General features: G+C 42.0%; 1 protein-coding gene across 1 annotated transcript in view; it reads left to right on the top strand.

The window, feature by feature from the left end:
• Positions 1-21,133, top strand: part of fras1 (Fraser extracellular matrix complex subunit 1) — a 265,678-nt gene that overhangs the window by 141,750 nt on the left and 102,795 nt on the right. Inside the window, exons 20-26 of the mRNA XM_071923837.2 lie at positions 6,749-6,904; positions 10,213-10,359; positions 10,915-11,061; positions 13,325-13,465; positions 14,428-14,568; positions 15,730-15,870; positions 19,085-19,403. Of these exons, the coding sequence (XP_071779938.2) occupies positions 6,749-6,904; positions 10,213-10,359; positions 10,915-11,061; positions 13,325-13,465; positions 14,428-14,568; positions 15,730-15,870; positions 19,085-19,403 (1,192 nt within the window). The remainder of the gene's footprint in view (positions 1-6,748; positions 6,905-10,212; positions 10,360-10,914; positions 11,062-13,324; positions 13,466-14,427; positions 14,569-15,729; positions 15,871-19,084; positions 19,404-21,133) is intronic.

Below are 21,133 nucleotides of genomic sequence, written 5' to 3'. Positions count from 1 at the left end.
AAAAAGGGCAAAAGCTGACTTTTTCCAAGCAGTTCCTCTTGGGGACGAGGCAGAAGAGCAGCAGTTGTTCTTCATCACACACAACAACGGATATCTAAAAAAGTGGAAAACAAGAATGTTTTTTTTGTTGGGGAGTCGGGAAGATGTTTCCAGCACGGTTTAATCTTCGACAGGGTTGAATCTTTTGTCTTTCTCTCCCCAGGAAGACTCAGACACAAAGCCAATTACAGCTCAATAGAGTACCAAGTAGAATAGAATACTTAATTTAAACAGGTAAGTCCCATTGAGATCGAGATCAAGAAGAGACCTGTGTACATACAGAAATATTCAAAAATAAAAAAAACAGAATTGCTGAGCGTAAAAGAAATCCAAAACAAATTATTACAATGACAAGACATTACACATGCAAACATATTAAGAAAGACTATTTAGAAATACAAGAGCAATCCCTATATATATAACACATCAAACTAAACTGGTCAGATTTGAGTGAGTCTTGAAGCCTGTCCCATCTATAAGGAGCGGAAAAGGTGAAAGCTGTCTTTCCTAACTCTGTTCTTGTGAAGGTGTGTGTTGTCCTGTAGCACTGAATCCTAAAAGTGATGAAATATAAAATGGTAGCTTGTCAAGTAAGGCTGCGGCCACACTGATCTGTCAGAAAACGGAAAAAAGAAAGAATTTGACGGATAGATTTCTGTCCGTTGGGCTGTTTTGGAAACGTCAACATGGTGGAGAGGCAGGAACACAGCAGCCCAGCTTCACTCATAACAGTGCTGAGAAGAAACAGACTCTACAGTATAAATTAAATAAGAAACTGTTTTGGTCGGACCGTCGTCTCTGTGTTTGCCACTACTACAAATTTAGGAACGCCTCTGATCGGCCAACAGATTGTGACGAATCCGTCCGTCCAGAAAAAGTTAAACTGGGTTCAACTCTCTGTCCGTCAGAACGGATGGAAACCTGACAGACGGAGCGTCATCAGTCCTGTCCGGACAACAGACAGCTGTCAGTGAGTTGAAATGAGACGGACAGACACGATGGATCAGTGCCACCGTGGCTGAAGGCTTCGTAAATAAACAAAAGGCAGTGTTGTTCGAGTTCGAGTGTGCTGTTCTTCATCCGCAAGCTATAGATCTTGTACGACTTCATCACCAAAGCTCTACTCTCGGTTTAAACTTTATGTTTTTAGAAGGTGTTCTGCACAAGATGGGAACGTGGTTGAACTATAGCTGAGTGACGTAAAAGTGACTCTACAGGTGTAAACACACGGCACGCTCCTTAGAGTCTGTTATTTTTACACTCTCTCCCTTCCCTGCATTAGCATTGCAGGCCATTCTTTCTTGAATGATATACAGAAGGGCCGAATTAGCATATTGTAACAAAAAAAACAAAAAACCTCAAGTGTCTTTCAACCAATTAGTTTCCGGGCCGATCCTTCTGCGTTCTGACAGCTGAAAAGAGAGCAGAACTTTTTTTTTTTTTTTTTTTTTTTTCCTTTTCGGTGACGGAGCCAAAAGCACAGCAGTGATTCAGCAGCGAAGCGTCTTTTATGGCTGCTGCTGTAAATCCGTTCCTCTGGTGGAGCGACGTGTCTAGACAGGGAGAGGGACCACACAGCTTCTGTTCTTTTTGCCTGGAACTTCAAATACAGATGTTGTCCCGCTTCCTTTTTCTCCCTCTTACTTGAGCTACTGCTGCAGTCCGGCTCCATCCCTAAGAGGAATTGCTTGGAAAAGAAAGGTTTTATTCTCTTTTTCGGCTGACAGAAGTTATTAAGGAATGGACCGGCGACTAGTGATTTGCTTCTGCTGTGTAACGCTCAAGAAAGAGCGTGTTATAGCAGGATAAAAGCATGAAGGATGACTTCTGGAAAAGACTCACAGGAGCAGGCAGTCTTGTGGCCTTTACAGCTTCAGCATATCGCTTCATGTGCTTGGAAAATGGTAACTACGCTGTAAAGAAGGACTCTGAGGACCCAAATCAATACCATTTTAGTTTTATATTCTGTTTTAGTCTGCAGTCAATAGTCCCTGACGCCTGAGTTATCTTATCTCCACTGCGGAGCCATTTGTCGGGCGCCCGGAGCCAGATCGCCTGCAGAGGGCTGGCAGGAGGAATGCTGATTCGTGTTCTGATGCAGACTGATGTGATGTGAGAGGTGTGGATGTGAGATGACAGGAGGGAAGGTTTTTTTTTTTTCACTGTGTTGATGTTGGACCGGCTTCAGAAGGAGAGCGAGGCTCACCTGGACAGGTGCCACGCCGGGCAGACTGGAGTTTCAGTTCTACAAACATTTCTCAGAGGAACAGCTGCTCTGGAGGCAGAAATAATCTCATTGGTTGAGCTTAAACTCAGTGGGCGGAGCCAAACACCCTCCGATTTTTGGAACGCAAGTTACACAAGACTGTTCTGCTGGCCGTCCCGTTGGGAAGCTGTTCATACTTGGAGACGGGACCAAGATGGCCGTCACACACATAAAGACGAGGGGTCACACATCGCCCGATTCTGTCTTTCAAAAATATTTTCCCGTTCTGAACAGTTCACTGTGAATACAGTTACAAAATAGGTGTGATATTGTTTCTAGCTCCATAGTACAGAAGTTTCAGTTTACATTTACATTACAGATGTATTTGGAGAGACATTACAAGATTAACATTGATGAATAATTTATTGTATGAGACTTCTTTCACTTTATTTCTAATAAAAGTCAGGTTTATTTCTACTGCCCTTCATCACAGCGAGCCTGGCTAGATCTAACTGATCAACAATCAATCACAGAGCCCTAACCCTAAAATGCAACGAAATGAAACACAAGGAAACCAAACAAAGCATAAGACTCAAAATAACATGTTGGAAGGACATGACAGGCCGACCGAACCTACCTAGCCCAGTCTACTGTCTTATTGTGTTGTTTATCCTATTTGTTTTGGAAAGCAATTGTAACTGTTTTGAAAAGTGTTACATAAATTAAGTTTATCCTACTATAGAAAGAGGAAAACTCTGTCCGTCTGTCCATCTGTCTGTCTGTCCGCATCCATTTTGCTCCTCAATGGGTTGGCCGATCAATCTCAAACTGCACATGGGCATTGAGCATTGGCAGAGGCAGGGACTGACGGAGCTGATTTTTCCATTTTCCCAAATATATGATGTTTATGCGCCTTTTTGGCAAGTCTGCGCGGAGCTGTGGCGCGTGCATCCCCGGGTACGGACTAGTTATTATTATTATTATTAACCGGCACCACCAAACCCTCAGTGAAGAAAAGGAAAAAGTCAAGCCAAAACAAAACCCTAGAAAACCTTATCAGGAAAGAAAGCATCAGAAACCTTGGGTGGGCCAGTTCAGAGAGGGATCCTCCAGTAGGACGTCTGAGCGTGTAATAGGTGCTGGGACAAAACAATAACATGGAGAATAACATGGATGATGACAGTGAGATATATGAAGAAAGCAAATAAGACAAAGAGACACATGAGGAGGCAGCATGTGACTTGTTCTCCGGTGCTGATCCCAGCCTCAGACCCTCAGGCAGAGCCCTCTGGTGTTCTGAAGTCTAGATTTAAGACCAAAGCTGACGGGCCTTTTGCCTGCAGGGCCTGGAGGCTTCGGGACGGCCTGCCTGAGGAGCTTTTAGGCTGGCGGAGTCGCTATCATTTTCTAAATCACGGCTTAAAACCTGTTTTTATGGAAAAGGAAACAACGGAAAATATAATATAATATACTGGTCTAGAGTCAGGAAAGTAGAAACCCAGGCAGAGGAAACGGAGAGTTAAATATAAAACGGCGGTGATATAAAAAACACCGCCCACCTGTTTTTAGCTTACAGCTTCTTCCCTTTAACTCACACTGTGTTCCTGGATCTGGATTTATTTACTTTCTTGGCACTAGAAGTATATGTTTTCCATTGTTTTGTTTTTCTGTTTCTGTTTTTATTTGTGTCTGTTTGAAATCCTGATTGCTCCAAGTGCAGTTCTTCACCTTATTTTTATAGACTTTAGGCTTTAATCTGATGTCTATTATCCAATTTTTTTAATTATTATATTGTTTTACCCTCTATTCTTATCTTTTCTTTTTATTTTGTACTGTCTTCTCAATTTTCCTAGTTTTAATTTTGAGTATTATGCTTTGATTTGATTGTTAAAGCAGTTTTAAACTCAGTTTCAAACAAGTTTTAAACAGTTTTAAACAAGTGTTAAGTATATTCTTCTTCTTCTTCTTCCTCCTCTTCTTCTTCTTCTTCTTCATTTCATTATCAGTATTATTACTATTAAAGGGGAACATCATCATAATACCAAGTTATAAACCAGAAAAACCGTGAAAAAAGATGACCATCTGTCATTTTCTGATTAAATTCAGATATTGTCGTCACATCGTTTGAAGTTTGCCTCTTTCATGCTGATCCTAAACGAGGAAAGGGAAACGCTTTCATAATCTTAACGCTCCTTTCCTCCTGACTCCCCCGCCCGATCGCCTCTTTATCTGTCCCGCTCACCTGGTCGACTCCACGGTCTTCACCTGGGACGCCCCCCCCCCCCCCGCTGTCCTGCCTCCTGCTGTAGATAGATATCTTATCATGGGCCGAGAGCGCTAAGCTACCCGCTGTGCTGCGGTCCCATCAGATAACAACCCAAGGTGGTGTTCTTCATTGTTCCTCTAATCTCTCGTCCCGTTTTGGGCGACACTGCTGCACGCATTTATGTGTTTATATGGGTGTGTGGGTGTTTATCTAAGAGAGAGAGGGGGATGAAAGTTTGAGAGTTAAAAGAAGAAGAGAGAGAGGTGTGATCAAGTTCAACTTAACTCAAGTCTTGAGGCACAAGTCTCAAATCAAGTCCCAAGTCTAAATGTAGATTACTAAGTCAAGTCCATGTCATTAATGTCAGTCTCAAGTCTAAATGTAGAACAGCAAGTCAAGTCAGAACAAATCAAGAGTCCAGTATCAATTTAATATCTTAAAGAAAACTAAATATCTAGGACTTTTCAATGCAATATGGTTTTAATAGGATAAAAACTTGGTAAGAGCATCATGAGTTTGATTTCTATAATCAGTTTCAACTTCAATAAATTCAATCATTCCATACAAATTCAGAAAACAGAATTTAAATTCAGTCGTCTGCTGGAACAAATCTCATCACTTTCAATCTGAGTCATTTACACAAACACAAGATCTCAAGTCAAGACTTTAGAAACCTTTTCAAGTCATCAAAGTACAAGTCAGAGTCAAGTCCCAAGTCACCAGAACCCAAGTCAAGTCAAGTCTCAAGTCTTCTCTTCATGCATCAAGTCCGCAGCATCTATCCTGAATTAGAACCAGAGACATTTCCTTCCTGAACTTTCTACAGAAGAACCAGATTGGTTCCTTTGTAACACCGAACTTTCAACCAACTTGATTAAAAATAAAAGGCTTCCTGAGGAGTTTAGACAGGTTTAATCTGTTTAATTGCTTCTTAAAAGTCACTTTTATACACTTGCTTTAATGTAACGACCTCTTATTAATTGTTTTCCACCCTCCTGCTTACGGTTCACTTTGTGTTTCTTGTCTGGCTTTTAAAATTCTTACCTTGCTTTCATTTATTTTCACAGTTGATTTTGTTTTTTCTTCTTTTTTGCTCCCTTGAAAAGCGCTTTGATGCTGTGGTTTGAAGTTGAAGTCTTGAACTGCTCTATAAATAAAGATTGTAATTATTATTATTATACTCACCAAACCATTCCTTACCTTCTGACGGCTGGAAAGAGAAACTTCCTGTTGGTTGATGGAGCACAAGTGTCTCTCTCTCTCTCTCTCTCTCTCTCGCTGTCCTGTCTCTCTCTGTTTCTGTCACTCTCTCTCTCTTTCTCTTTCTCTCTCTCTCTCTCTGTCCTGTCTCTCTCTCTCTCTCTCTCTCTCTCTCTCTCTCTCTCTGTTTCTCTCTCTTGCTCTCTTTCTCTCTCTCTCTCTCTCTGTCTCTCTCTGTCTATCTCTCTCTCAATTCAATCAAATTCAGTTAAATTAATCTCAATTCAGTTCAGCGCAGTTCAATTCTGTTCTGTTCACTTCTATTCTGTTCTGTTCTCTTCTGTTCTGTTCTCTTCTGTTCTGTTCTGTTCTGTTCTATTCTATTCTGTTCTGTTCTCTTCTGTTCTGTTCTCTTCTATTCTATTCTGTTCTGTTCTCTTCTGTTCTGTTCTGTTCTCTTCTATTCTGTTCTGTTCTATTCTGTTCTGTTCTCTTCTGTTCTGTTCTGTTCTCTTCTATTCTATTCTGTTCTGTTCTCTTCTGTTCTGTTCTCTTCTATTCTGTTCTGTTCTCTTCTATTCTGTTCTGTTCTGTTCTGTTCCCTTCTATTCTATTCTGTTCTCTTCTATTCTGTTCTGTTCTCTTCTATTCTATTCTGTTCTGTTCTGTTCTGTTCCCTTCTATTCTATTCTGTTCTCTTCTATTCTGTTCTGTTCTCTTCTATTCTGTTCTGTTCTCTTCTATTCTATTCTGTTCTCTTCTATTCTATTCTGTTCTGTTCTCTTCTATTGTATTCTGTTCTGTTCTCTTCTGTTCTGTTCTCTTCTATTCTATTCTGTTCTGTTCTCTTCTATTCTGTTCTGTTCTATGAGCGTTATTGGCATGATGGACATGTGCACATGTTGCCAAAGCATAGATTCAAACATAAATGAAACAGAAATAAAGTAAAATATGAAACTGAAAATGAAAATGAAACCAACTGCATCTTAAATCTCCCCCTCCCTCTCCCCCTCTCCCCCCCCCCCCCCCCCCCCCAGGGTGCAGTGAGGACTGTCAGCGGTGTGTGGCGGACCTGCAGACGGGCGTGGGCAGCGTGTGTCTGTGGTGTAAAGCGGCGAGGACGCTGCTGCTGGGCGACCGCTGCGTGTCCCGCTGTCCGCCGGGACACTACAGCTGGCACGGAGCCTGCAGCAGTAAGTCAGGGGCAAAGGGCAAAGGGCAAAGGGCGGGAACTGCTCAGAACACAAAACTGAGAAAAATCGCTTTCAAGTGTTCTATTATTATTATTATTGATCAACTAAATGACTTGCAAGATCTTTGAAAGCGGAGTGATTTGTTGACTTGGTACGAGGTTTTTCTTCACCCTCTTATCCTCCGCTGACCTGACATCATGAAAAAAAGATGACAAAAAAATCATTTTTTTTGGCCCTTTTTTTAATTTATTTTTTTTCTGAAATCTCTCTTTGACTCGCGCTCTGTTCAAAGCCAGATGTGGAAAGAAATGTTGAGCAGAATGAAGAAGGCTTCCCTCTGCGGGACACTGTCAGACCGCCTGCTGCCAGGGATTCAGTTAGTTTATTCTCTGGTGGGATGGATGGTGGAGCATACTGTCACAGATTATATAGGAAAATAAGAAAACTACTTTATAACACTTTATAGCTTAATTATCCTGTGTATTAACCCATGGAAAACTACCTTAAGTACACAATACTATATTGGGGAGACACTTAAATCTCCATAATACATGTCGTACTTACAAGAGTTTAAGTACAAAATGTACAAATGTTATTGTTAATATATTATATGCATATATACTGTATGTACTGTATGTTAGCAGGGTTCCCACTTTCTGGAATATCATGGAATTTTCACAGCTGTATTCCAGAAATTCAAGGACTTTGATTCATTCTCTACAAGTCAGGAAAATTCACAAGTGGGTCGCTGAACAGGAACACAGCAGAATGTATTTCACACATTAGTTCCTCACAGTCAGTGCATGAGACAGTTTTCAGCCCGACTGGAGTGGAAACCAGGAGACAAACCAGGAGGGAATAACAGTGTTAGGTCAGGGAGGCGCTCCGACTTAGTTATGGAGAATCATGGAAAGTCGTGCTGCCATTATTTAGTGTGTTGTTACACCTTTATAATCATGCAATGTATTAGAGCATAAGCACTTACACAGTTAGTTACTTAGTATGATTTTCTATAGGTTATTACACTGGAATAACACTTATCATTGACTTATTATTGTTCAGCACAGGTTATTATCATTATTACAATCACTAGCACCACCTTCACTGATTTAATCATCATCATCTTCGTCATCATCATCATCATCATCCACAGTTATCTGGTTTGAATCTCAAACCTCCACATGGATTTGACTGCAGAGTTTGAGCAGGAAGCTTCAGGTTTTAAAAGCAAAACCCTGGGGTCTCATTTAGCTGAGCCTTTAGGCACACACACACACACACACACACACACATACACACACACACACAGGGGGACACAGACACAAACACAAAGCAACAGAGATAGAAACACACATTATACACAAACAGATAAACATGCGCTCACAGACAAAAATAAATATTAGCACACACACACACACACACACACACACACACACACAGAGATGACATGAATACACACATGCTGCCACAAAAGCTCTATTTCTGACACACACACACACACACAAACCAACACACACACGCGCATTCATAAAAATGCGCATTCATAAAAACACATAAATAGATGCAGACACACTCACACAGCTAGAGATACACACAAACACATAAAAATGCATATGTGCACACACACAGATAAACATGTGCTCACACAGACACAAATAAATATTAGCATACACACACACACACACACACACACACTTACACATAGTTAGACATGATTGCATATCAAAGCACACATGTGGCCACAAAAGCTCTCTTGCTCACACACACACACACGCACACGCACCACACACACACACTCACACTCTCTCTCTCACACACACACACACACACACGCACCACACACACACACTCACACTCTCTCTCTCACATACACACACACACACATTCACATGCAGCCAGAGAGATAGACACAGACACACACATTAACACATTAACACACATTCAGCCATAAAAGCTCTCTCTCTGTCTCTCTCCCCCTCTCTCTCTCTCTCACACACACACACACATACACACACACACACACACACACACGGTTCCAGGTCTTTAATGACTTTATTCTCTTCACGCTCCTCTCTCTTCGTGGCTCAACCTGTTTGTGAATGTAGTTCTGAGCTGATATCAGATCAGTGTCTGGCTGATAGCGATCGCTGCGCGGCTGGGAGACATTTTTCAAACCGACGGGCTTTCCGGCGCCCGGGCACGACCGGAGAGGTGTAACGGACAGATACGTCAGCCAAATTCAATATCACAGGTGTGGAGGAGGAGGAGGAGGAGGAGGGGGGGGGGGGGGGGGGTGGTATTTTAGTAACATCTCCCTCCTCCTGGTATCGATTGGAGCCGGCGGCCACGCAAAACGATTTTGTGTCACTTTTAATGTGAAATCTGAGTTACGTCCCGTTGTGTTTTTTTTCTCTCCCGGGTGTGTTGGTGATTGTAACGTGTTGCCGGGTTCGGAGCGGGCGCAGGAGACAGTGAGGATGATTTGGCTGCTTCAGAGTGATTAGTACGACTCATGAATATTTATGTTTGAACTCAAGAATGCGGCTTTAATCAGAATTTCTGCTCAATTTTCATATCAGGGATGTGATGCCTTGGCGGCTGTTAGTCCTCCAACTTTTCAGGAGTTTCAGGAGTTTCACATATCGGTTTTCTCTAATTTTATCTTTTCTCCACTCATTTTATACTGCGTATATTTCATATTTTTGGTATATTTTCATATGCATATTCTCAATAAGTTCATAAGGTCTACTGCTGTTATTACCCTCATAAAGCTATAATTCATACCTTTCCCCATACTTTCAGTTCATATTCGTTTTGACAGCCAGCATGAAATAATTTGTCATCTAAGTGATTCAGTTATACTAATTATATTACCACATCTCTTATGAATATGTATTAAACTCAAGAATGCAGCTTGAATCTGAATTTCTGCTCAATTTTCATATCAAGGAAGGATGATTCACAGTTCACATATTTGTTTTCTTCAAATCCTCACATCCTTCTCGTTTGTTATTTATTTATATTTTTATCTTTTCTTCGCTCATTTCATACTGAATATATTTCATATTTTTGGCAGTAAGTTCTACTGCTGATATTACCCTCATAAAGCTGTAATTCATACTTTTCCCCATACTTTTCATTCATAATTTCTACATAACATGTTGAAATTGTTGTTCATATGTTTATGTTGTTATATTCTTTTATATTCTAATTTTCTTCCACATTTGCCTTGTTTCCTCGTTTCATCTCATCTTAACTCTGAAGTGAAATGACTTGACTCCTGTATTTGTTTGTTTTTTTTCCCCCAGAATGCCATGCGTCGTGCGAGGCCTGCAGCGGGGCGGGGCCTCTCTCCTGCACTTCCTGTCCCACCCACAGCGTCCTGTTGCCCTCGGGGCTCTGCGCTCCCTCCTGTCCGCTGGGTTACTATGACAACGGGCACAGGGTCTGTCAGGGTGAGTGGGACAGGCAGAAAGACAATCTTACCATCTCTCACACTGACAACACTTGGTGGGGAGAGGTGGGGACTCGAGTCACATGACTTGGACTCTAGTCCCAGTCTTAACTGCTTGAGACTTGACTTGATGCATGAAGAGAAGACTTGAGACTTGACTTGACTTGGGTTCTGGTGACTTGGGACTCGACTCTGACTTGAAAAGGTTTCTAAAGTCTTGACTTGAGATCTTGTGTTTGTGTAAATGACTTAGATTGAAAGTGATGAGATTTGTTCCAGCAGACGACTGAATTTAAATTCTGTTTTCTGAATTTGTATGGAATGATTGAATTTATTGAAGTTGAAACTGATTATAGAAATCAAACTCATGATGCTCTTACCAAGTTTTTATCCTATTAAAACCATATTGCATTGAAAAGTCCTAGATATTTAGTTTTCTTTAAGATATTAAATTGATACTGGACTCTGGATTTGTTCTGACTTGACTTTGTTCCTCTCCCGTCTTGCTTCATATTTAAATGAACGTGTTTCCATGTCGTCCCGTGTGTGTTGGCAGCTTGTGACAGCCAGTGCCTGACCTGCGACACGGCGGGGGTCTGCACTTCTTGTCGGGACCCGGCGAAGGTCCTGCTGTTCGGGGAGTGCCAGTACGACAGCTGCGCCCATCAGTACTACCTCAACACCACCACCCGCTCCTGCAGAGGTACGCCCGCATCGCCGTGCCGACCCCACACACACTGCAGAGGAAATACCGGATTAATAATCGGGATATGTACCGGCCTATTTATGCCGTTCATAAATTACTTTACATCTATATTGCATGTAGCGCGCTGTGCTACGTGGAGTTTATGAGCCTCATCGATCAAGCAATAAACTGTGGGAGCAGATTTGTGCAGCATTGTTAATATATGCAAATCTTAAACATTGCGTGCATGTTTTAACTCAGTATTTCAATATTTTCCAAAAATTGATGAATGAGGCTCAATGAATCCATCCACATGCTGAGTAGAAACTCTCTTTTCATATCTGTAATTAGGTTCAGGTCACAGAAAAACCACATACTGTCAGACTGAATCTGACTCTACTCACAAATAAGATGTGGGAGAATATGTTTTGCTTCTATTTTCCTTTGTACTTATCTCGGAGAATAATGTGCAGATAGGGTTTAGTCTGAGAATGTAACAGCCAGACTGTGTTGTCATGCCGGCTTAACACAGATATCAACTTTCATTCACAGAAAGCCATTTCATGTGAGGCTTACTTCTTAGAAATGCAACCTTGTAGACTTTCCTTTATCAGTGATTTGATGCAGCGTAATGAGATTTTTCCAGGTGCCGGGGCCCGGAGGACCGAGCCCCGGAGCCAGAACCGACACTTCCCACGTCCATTACGGGATTAGCCTCTAAGCTAACCGCTAGTGGCTCGATATGCGGTTTGATTTCCTGCGAGAGAGAGACAGCTAGCGCCGCCTCCCACTCCGGCAGGTGGCTCGGCGTTGTGTTTATCCCCCCGGCTAGCCGAGCCGCTACCTGGATAATCCACTGAACCTGGGATGAACCGGAGCGTCAGAGAGGAGCCGGGCCTCACTCTGAGAAGCAAGGGGGGGCTGTGAGGAACCTGCAGGGGCTTAGACCGCGATCACAGGGGGACCTTAGAGGGTTCCTTGGAGAACCCCTTTCATAAACCTGACAGCACTTCCATAAATCTCTTATTTGCAGGGTTCCTCAATGGTATTTTTCTAGTGAGGAACCCTATTTTTATTTATTTAAAAACAAGAAAAGAGACATAAGAAAAAAAACAAAGGTAGCAGTAGATAGTGCAGGGTAAGAAGCAGGAACCCTAAGGGGATTATTCATGGCCTCTGCCTAACTAATAAACATTATTACAACACAGTTTAAAAGAAAAATTATAATAATAAAAAAAAAAGATCACAAAGCAAATCAAAAACTTAAACAAAACATAATGGTAATAACAAATAATACTGGCAATAAACATGAAATTTAAAAAAGGACATAAACAGGGTATAAGCTAAGTTAACTCTTGACTCATTTGGGTCTGTGTAGAACCCCGAGGAACCCCGAGGAACCCCGAGGTTTTATAGTGCGCAGCAGCATGTTGTTTTTATTGTTGTCATTGCTTGTGCCTGAGAAGGTAACAGGAGGCGACAGATCAGAGGAGGAATAAGAAATAAGATGCGGGCTGCTTCTCATGTAAACTGGAGGACAGACAGAGAAGTGTGTGTAATGAGTTTGAAATGAGCGTTTGAAGCGTGAAGCTCTGACAGCAGGACAGTAATGGAAGACAGTTTGTCCTTTTCAGGTTGAAAACACAAAAAAAAACAAAAGCTTGCCGATTTGGGAGTCTGCAGCTCCAAATGTTGATTTTTATTTTCGTTTTTCAGGATATTTTACTTGGAAGAGGGCTAGGGGGTGCAAATGAGATTCATCACAAAAAGTAAAATCATAATAAATTTGTGTATTAGAAAAAAAATGTTGGTTCTCATGAATCTTTCGACCCCCCCACTCTCCCTTCACCCCCCAAGTCATCACTGAATCACTGAAATAAGTGAAGGTGTTGCAGAGTCTCGCCTCTCCTTTGCTTCAATCTATTTTTAATGTTAGGTTAGAACCTCACAAAAACATATTGAGTTTTTTAGTGTGCCCTATTTTTTATTTTTTTGCCAGTGTTAATGAAGTATGGCAAAACCCTGACAGATGTGCAGGTGATATGGGAGGGAAAAGAAAAAAAACAAATGGGTTTAAAATAAATCCCCTGCGAAAAAGACTTTATTAATCTCTCTTTTTCTCTCCCCCTCTCCCTCTCTCTCTCTCTCTGTCATGCTCTCACCTTTTGCTCTCGCCTCTCAAAATCCCCTCACTTCTAATCCCCTGCCCTCCACACACACACACACACACACACACCCCTCCTCCTCCCCCTCTCCCCTCCATCCTTCATCCTCCACCCAGAGTGTGACTGGAGCTGTAACGCCTGTAAGGGCCCCCTGCGCAGCGACTGCCTGCAGTGCATGGAGGGATACGTTCTGCAGGATGGAGTGTGCACCCAAGGGTGCTCCCCTGGCTCCTATCAGGATGGAGACAGATGCCTCGGTCAGTCCCACAAAGTACCACAAAGCACGTTGCCTCACTCAGCTCACACAGCGGTGGCCATTACAGAAGCAATCTTCATGCATTTATCCTGCGTCTATCCTGTATTATCACTTTATACTAACCATGAAGAAGTCTCCTTTTATAGATTTTCCTCCATCTATCCTTCATTAATACACTTGAAAAAGTAGAATGGCTTTGAAAAACCTAAAAACTACAACCGGAGGGGAACCCCAGAAGGTTCCCTGAGGAACCCCTGATGGTACATATGGAGGTTCTTTAAGGAACCCATGTTTTTTCTAGTGAGGATGAACCCATAGTTTCTAGAGTCCTTGAATTTTACACATCACAGTCAAATTTCTATACTTTAGCACAGTTTTAAGTGTCTCTATTTTCTCTTCTACTTCTATTTTGTCTCTGATTTTTCCAAATAACTCTCTTTGAGATAGAGCAAAGTTAGTTCAGAAAGCAGTAAAACGTGGGACATCTAGATTATCTAATTAATTTTGTTTTCAAAGCTGCTACAGATAATCTGCTCTTGTTCTAGAGAGAGGACGCATCATAATATCATAAACAGTTTTGTTGTAATATAAACCGCCGTTGGAAGGCGATAACATTTTTCTGTTGATTTCAGTCCGACTTAATTAACTCTCACTGTTTATTAGTCGTTTTATCCTCCTCAAGGCCAAATCTCCGTTATTCAACTGTAAACACGACTCACAGAGAACGAGGAATGCAGCAGATGTGCGTTTGGAGTAACGATGGAATGAGAAAGCAGCATAAAGCTCATTTTCCATCTGCAAGTCCCGACCTTCAGCGTCAACCAGGGCCACAACCTCACAGCATCACTGTATTCTCGCATATCAGGAATGAATGGCAGTTTGAATGGCTGTATCCGTCTGTTTAATGGTGTGTGTGTGTGTGTGTGTGTGTGTGTGTGTGTGTGTGTCCTCTCCCGGTGCCAGGCTGTGATGAGCACTGTGTGGAGTGCCAGGGTCCCGGCCGGTGCGGGCTCTGCCAGCCGCCCCGCGCCTCCCTGCAGGGCCAGTGTGTGCTCGACTGCGGCAGAAACTTCTTCCTGGACGACGCCTCGCAAGTTTGCAAACGTAAGACTCCATACTCTGATGAACGCCACCCGTCTTTTACCTCCTGAGGGTCTGTTTGCAGGGTCAAGAAATCTATTTAACTTAAAATCTAAGTGATAGAAATCATGTGTTTGGGTGTAACAGCAAATTAGAGGATTGTTTAGCGTTGGTAATAAGTGCCTTCTAGTTGATTTTCCTTCTTCATGACATGAAATGTGTCATTTGAGTTACTGAAACTAGTTGTGGTCAAATATAGCAGTGATTCTCAACCTTTTTCATATCAAGGACCGCTAATTTAGTCCACAGTAGGGCCACGGACCCCCATTTGATGAGTCTCTCTGACCCAAATATGAGAATGTTTTTATTGTTAGATATGATTTTGTCCAGAATCCCATGACTCTCTGTATTGTAGGTAGAGAGATAACAGTGAAACTATGATCAAAACAGTAATTCTTCTACATTCTCTAACTGTGTTAACTTCGTGAAGATTAAATAATGCTGAAGTTTAACAATTCATCAATTTGCTGGGGACCCCCTGGAACCCCCTCAAGGACCCCTGGTGGTCCCCGGACCCCACGTTGAGAACCACTGAAATATAGAACCAACAATTCCAACATGTCAAGAACATATTAAGTAGAAATGTGTGAATGAAAGTATGAAAAATGCATTATGAGCATGTTAAGTAAAATAATAAAATAAGAGCAGTAGAACATAACGGGACAAAGAAAAAGAATGAAGATAGATAGATAGATAGATAGATAGATAGATAGATAGATAGATATAATTTTATTAATGTGTCACTCCTCAACAAACAAGTCAAACAAAGCAACAAAAACAATAACCCTAAAAAAAAGAAAGTTGAGGACCACTCATCAAGAGTTACGAGACACAGGCTAAAAACATAACACATAAAAAAAGATACTAGAATATATATATATATACATATGTATATACATACATACACACAAATATACACACACATAAGTACATACATTCGTACAGATACATTAATACACATATACATACATACACACACACACACACAAGAAAAAAATAAAATAAAAATTAAGGTCATATTACATACACACAAACACAAAGGATATAAAACAATCTTAATACTGCATTATAAAATGAATGAAAACATGTAGATTTAATTTTAACTTTTCCCTCTGTCTTCTTCAGCCTGCTCGTCAGACTGCGTGCTGTGTGACGGGGTCGGCCGCTGCCGGGCGTGTCGTGACCACACCTACCTGATGGAGGGATACTGCACCCCCGACTGCGGACACGGCTTCTACGCCGACGAGAAGACCAGGACCTGCCACGGTAAAAAGATCATGTGGATCCGGTTTAGGTTTAAAGGGTCAATAAGTGAGATTTTTACTGCCCCAAAGCACAAAATGACCACAATATACGCTCACCAGCCACTTTATCAGGTGCACCTTTATCATAAGGGCAACAGCTTGTGTGCTCAGATGCTCTTCTGCACACCACTGTTGTACAGACTGTTATTGGAGCGTTTGTGTCCTTTCTGTTAGCTTGACCCAGTCTGCCCGTTCTCCTCTGACCTCTGACCTCTCTCATTAACAAGCTGTTTTCTCTGTAAATTCTCTCTTCTGAGCTGCTGAACCAACAATCAGAGCGCTCAAAGTCTCTTAAGATCACGCATCTCACCCATTCAGTTTGGTCGAACAAAAAACAAAACCTCTTCTCCGTGTCTGCATGCTTTACATACTGAGCTGCAGCCACATGATTCGCTGGTTGGAGGAGCAGGTTATTTGTTTTAACTAGCAGGTGTACCTAATAAAGTGGCCGGTGAGTGTGTATGCAGGGGGGTTGTTGCTCAATACCAAAGACTCAGCGATTACTTGGCCAGGTGCTGAGACTTCTGGCTTTCAAAACTCACTCGTACTCTGTTTTGAAACAAGTCATTGTATTTTCAAGACTTCCCCAAGTTCTAGCAATGCTGTTGCAATTCCTATTGGTCACTGATAGAGATCAATAGAGGTCATACATTAAGTAAGGGATAATGCCCAGAACCGGTTGCCTCCGCGGAGTCCATTAATTCCTGATTATGGACACCTCGAAGGGAATTATCCCGCTTATACCATGGTCACTTGCCAAAGAAAAAAAAATTAAGACCATTAATTTATATTTTCATGCGTTTTGTAATCAAAATCTAAAGTTTTTCACAAGCCATAACTCAGTTTCCTTGGTAACACCTGAGGGTTTGACTAATACCCGGAACAATCATTACCATCCCATAAGGGTCTTATGCAATGGAAACGTTGTTCACTACTCCAGTAAATAGGACGAACCTTAGATACGACTTGGCACCGGGAGATATTTCCTGTCCGCTCAGCTCATAGAACCCTTTGGCTCAGCTGTGAGCAGGAAGCTAACGCTAACGTTATGCTAGCAAGATTCAAAGTCAATAACATTGCGTACGGTTGACAAACAGTAAATATAATTTGACAGTATGTTTAACAACAAGACTAGCTAGCTATCCAGACATGTCATTGTCCCTAAATCAATATCAAGATTTTCACGAACATACAAATTGTAAACGGAGGCTTTGACTGCGTCCCTGTTGCTATGGTTACTCATTTTAGATACAGGCTGATGCTGCGTAGCCAGCGCATTAATTTAGAACGGTGAACAGACAGTTTCACTGGAACTACTTAGTAGGTGTCCATTATCAGGAATTAATGGGCACCCTGCAGCCAATCAGAATCGAGTATTCACCCAGACCACGGTATAATAGCAGACATCAGACATCGCCCCTCGCAGCTTGTGAAAGACTCACCTGACAGATTTCACCATCATAGTTTGGCTTCATTCTCTACGAGATTTGTTGGAAATTGGAAAATGAGGTTTTGCAGCTATCAGCTGTCAGACGTCTGGCGACATTAAGAGTCAGAGACATGAAGAGTTTCTTGTTAGAAATATACTAATTGATTCTACCGTGTAACATTCAAGAGAGCGTTGTCTGCAGTGTGGAGACAGGATCAATTCATGAAGGGAGACTTCTACTTTCTTTCTTTCTCTTTCTCGTTAATTTAAAACAGTGGTTCTCAACTTGCGGGTAGAGACCCCCCGGGGGCACGAGGAGATGATTGTGGTTGTGAGATGATTTATGGAATGTGACAAAACATATTTCTAATAGAGAAATATATTATCATGCCTCCTTAGTGATAAATGCTTTCTCCTTGTGAAATAATGAACATTTTTCAGCCTGTAGGCTTGGACTAATCCACAAGTTAATCAAGTGAAATAGCCTGAGAAGAAATCACTTTGTTTTTTTTTTATCACGGGCCAAAAAAAGGTTGAGAACCACTGCTTTAAATTAAATGCTTTTTTCTCATTTATAAGTTTAATTACATGGCCGAAAGTTTGAGATTTTAGAGTGCCTATTGGCATCATTAGAGGAAATATAATGAGATTACAACACGGTCTCTCAAAAGAGCTGATCTTTAAAAAGTTCCCCTAACAAAGTCAGTTCCAATTAAGCCGACTTCTAAAATGCCACGCCAAGACCGTGATGTGGAGCTCATATCTCACCGGATATGTCTCCCACGCTCTCTCTCTCTCTCTCTCTCCCTCTCTCTCTCTCTCTCTCTCTCTCTCTCTCTCTCTCTCTCTCTCTCTCTCTCTCTCTCTTCTCTCATCCCTTCCACCCACACTCTGTCTGAAAAAGCCTCAAATTAAATTATTTAATTTTAAGGCTTTAAAAAGCGTTAAAAGTTAAAATGTCTTAACTACAATAATTAGAGTGCTTCATTTTTTCCCCCACCATGTTATGCAAGTTTACTTTTAATCAAGTTTCATTTTGCTGCAGTAATAAAACTAGACAGTGACAGATTCCTCGTGTTCAGTGATGTGTTGTCGAGGAAGAACTGGAAAGCAAGGGGAAAAAATAAAGCAAATGCCATGAAGTGTGTAGTTTTATTTTATGTTGTATTACATAACTTAGAGTTCACAGTAAGTTTGACCCTCATGCATTTCCACTCTTAACATAATACACTAAAATGTTTTGTATTCCTCACGCCTGCTTTACTCAACATAATTGGACATCATGTTCCTAAATTATTCATTTACAAGTGTCCTTTTTCATATAGTGCCCATTTGCAGTTTCAGAGCTCTGCTTAATAGGCTGATTTGAACAGATTTTTATTTAAATTTGGATTTCTGAAGCCTGCAGATACCCAGTCTCTCTCTCTTTCTACTTCTATTTCTACTCTATACATTCTCGTGTTGCAATTGCCGGTTTCATATTCTTTGATGCTCCCAGTTTGCTCTATTCTAATTTATATTCTATTTTTTTTTTTGCTGTATCCTGTTACTATTTGCTGCTACGAGAACCTCATTCCCCCACAGACATCATTAAAGTTTCATCCTGTCTTTTCTTGTTTGGGATTTTTCACCTCAAAGACCAAAAATTATAACTTTTTCAAAGTTGACTTGGGTTTTTAGTTCAGGTTAGTTTAGCTGAAGATGATTAAAGTTTCATTTTATCTTCTCTCCTCCCTCCTCCTCCCAGCGAACTCCCACCCCCCCACCCTGCAGGTCAACGGTTCCCTCCTGGTTCCCCTCGGCGGTTTTGCCCCCCTGCCCCCCACCCTGCTGCGGGTGAAGGACCCGGACAGCCCCCCCGAGCGGCTCATCTTCCAGCTCCTGCAGGCTCCCGGGAACGGGCGTCTGGTCCTGTTCAGAGGGGAGGAAGAGGAGGAGGAGGAGGAGGAGGAGGAGAAGGGCGGCCGGGGGAGAGGGGGGAGGGAGCTGGCCAGGGACGACAGCTTCTCCTGGGGGGAGCTGAGGGCCGGCCGGGTCCGGTTCAGACACCACAGAGACAAAACCAGGTGAGTGGAGGTGGAGCGCTGGAAAAATCCACCAGAGACACTTTAACACTGTTAAAAAACTCCTGTTGGCGATGCATATGTTGCATTTCTGGGTCCATGTGTTGTTTTGTGGTGTGTTTTTCTTCTTCCCATGGATAACTGGCCAGATGTAGATGAGCTGATGTCACGTCAAGCAGATCCAACGGAGTTTGATATCAGAAAATGTTTCAGGATGTAAAACATCAGCGGTAAACGTCAGGTTTTGGCGTCAGTCCCTCAGAATCAAAGAGCGAGGGCTTCTTTCTAGAGCCGCCATTTTGACCAGATTGCATTGCAGCCACAAGACAGGTCGGGGTTTGAGGAAGGGGGGTGCGACTGTGATTCTGGGAAACGTAGGAAATCACTAACTGCAGTAGAAGTAGACGAGGCAGGTTGAGGGAAAGTGGGTTCACCAGAAAAGTAAATTACAACACTTCCTCACAAAATAACTCTTGGAATGCATTGACCATCACTAGATGATATCTAACTGTGTATCCAAGGGTAAATTTTCCAAAAATGTTCCTATGTGCCTTGTGTTTATCCCCAAAACATTTGAGATGCATTACATTTACACTTTGTTGTTAAAGTCCCACTGAAATGGAAGTTAGAGCGTCTTTAGCTTCTGTACTGTGACGTATTTCCTAGTGAAACGGAATATTTGAGCGGTGTACAGTTACAAGAGGGATTTAAATCAAATCCTTCGCATTTGATTGGACCGCTAAACAGTGGGCGGGGCTTAGAGTTTAGCGCGATACGGAGCTACAGAGAGAAATGGAGCTACAGAGGACTGTTGGCTCCACACACACCTCCCTCACCTGTTGTGTCATGATATTATTGGTTGAAATTGGTTATGGGCATGCTTACGTAAGCACACGGCATATTTTGTTTTACAGGAAGAAAACATGATTGAATTTTGATATAAGAATACAAAGAAATTGATTTTTTGTATTTTTTTTTGCATATATTGTTAAATAGGTGCACAATATGACCGGGGATGTGATCTAAAAGGGTTAAAAATGCATTTTTCATTTCATCTCGACTTTAATGTGACCAAATGCCTCCCACCATCTCCAGAGGAGGTTTGGATGATCGGAGCTTCATTGCGTCTTTGGTGCATTTACACCTGAATTTTTGTGTGTTTTTGCTCTGTCCGATTATGTCTAACCGCCCAGGATGCATGTTGATGTCAGGTGTTCAGGTGTTAAAGGGTTCAGCGATATAAAGAGGAAACAGGTGCAGCCTCTTGTTTGCTCCTGAAGCCTGAAGCCAGTTCTCCTCCCTGCTGCTGTGTTCCTGCAGCCGTTGTGCTGTGGCCTTTTTCCTGCGACATCGGTGGCATTTTGGGTTTGAGCCTGCAGTCGGCTCAGCCAATCAGAAGAGATGCATTAACACAAGAGGCAATCCTGACTCAGCTGGCCCGCTCCAAGATGGCGGCACGCCAGTGAATTAGTGAATTATGGTCCACTGCCCGGTTTTGCGCCATTACATTAATTGAGACAATGAAATATAAAACCCCAAATAGGATTAAATCTACATGTTATAGCCGATTTTTCAAAATTACGACCAAGGTGATGAACTCGCCTCAGATGTGTGTGTGTGTGTGTGTGTGTGTGTGTGTGTGTGTGTGTGTGTGTGTGTGGCTGCAGGGCGGCCTAGCAGCTCCAGACAGCATCCTGCAAACAAACAGTCGCAGGTTCGATCCCCACAAGAGA

The sequence above is a fragment of the Centroberyx gerrardi genome, chromosome 8 (assembly GCF_048128805.1).
Source record: "Centroberyx gerrardi isolate f3 chromosome 8, fCenGer3.hap1.cur.20231027, whole genome shotgun sequence".
Taxonomy (NCBI): domain Eukaryota; kingdom Metazoa; phylum Chordata; class Actinopteri; order Beryciformes; family Berycidae; genus Centroberyx; species Centroberyx gerrardi.
The sequence above is the reverse complement of the archived record's forward strand: the minus strand, read 5'-3'. Positions and strand labels throughout refer to the sequence as shown.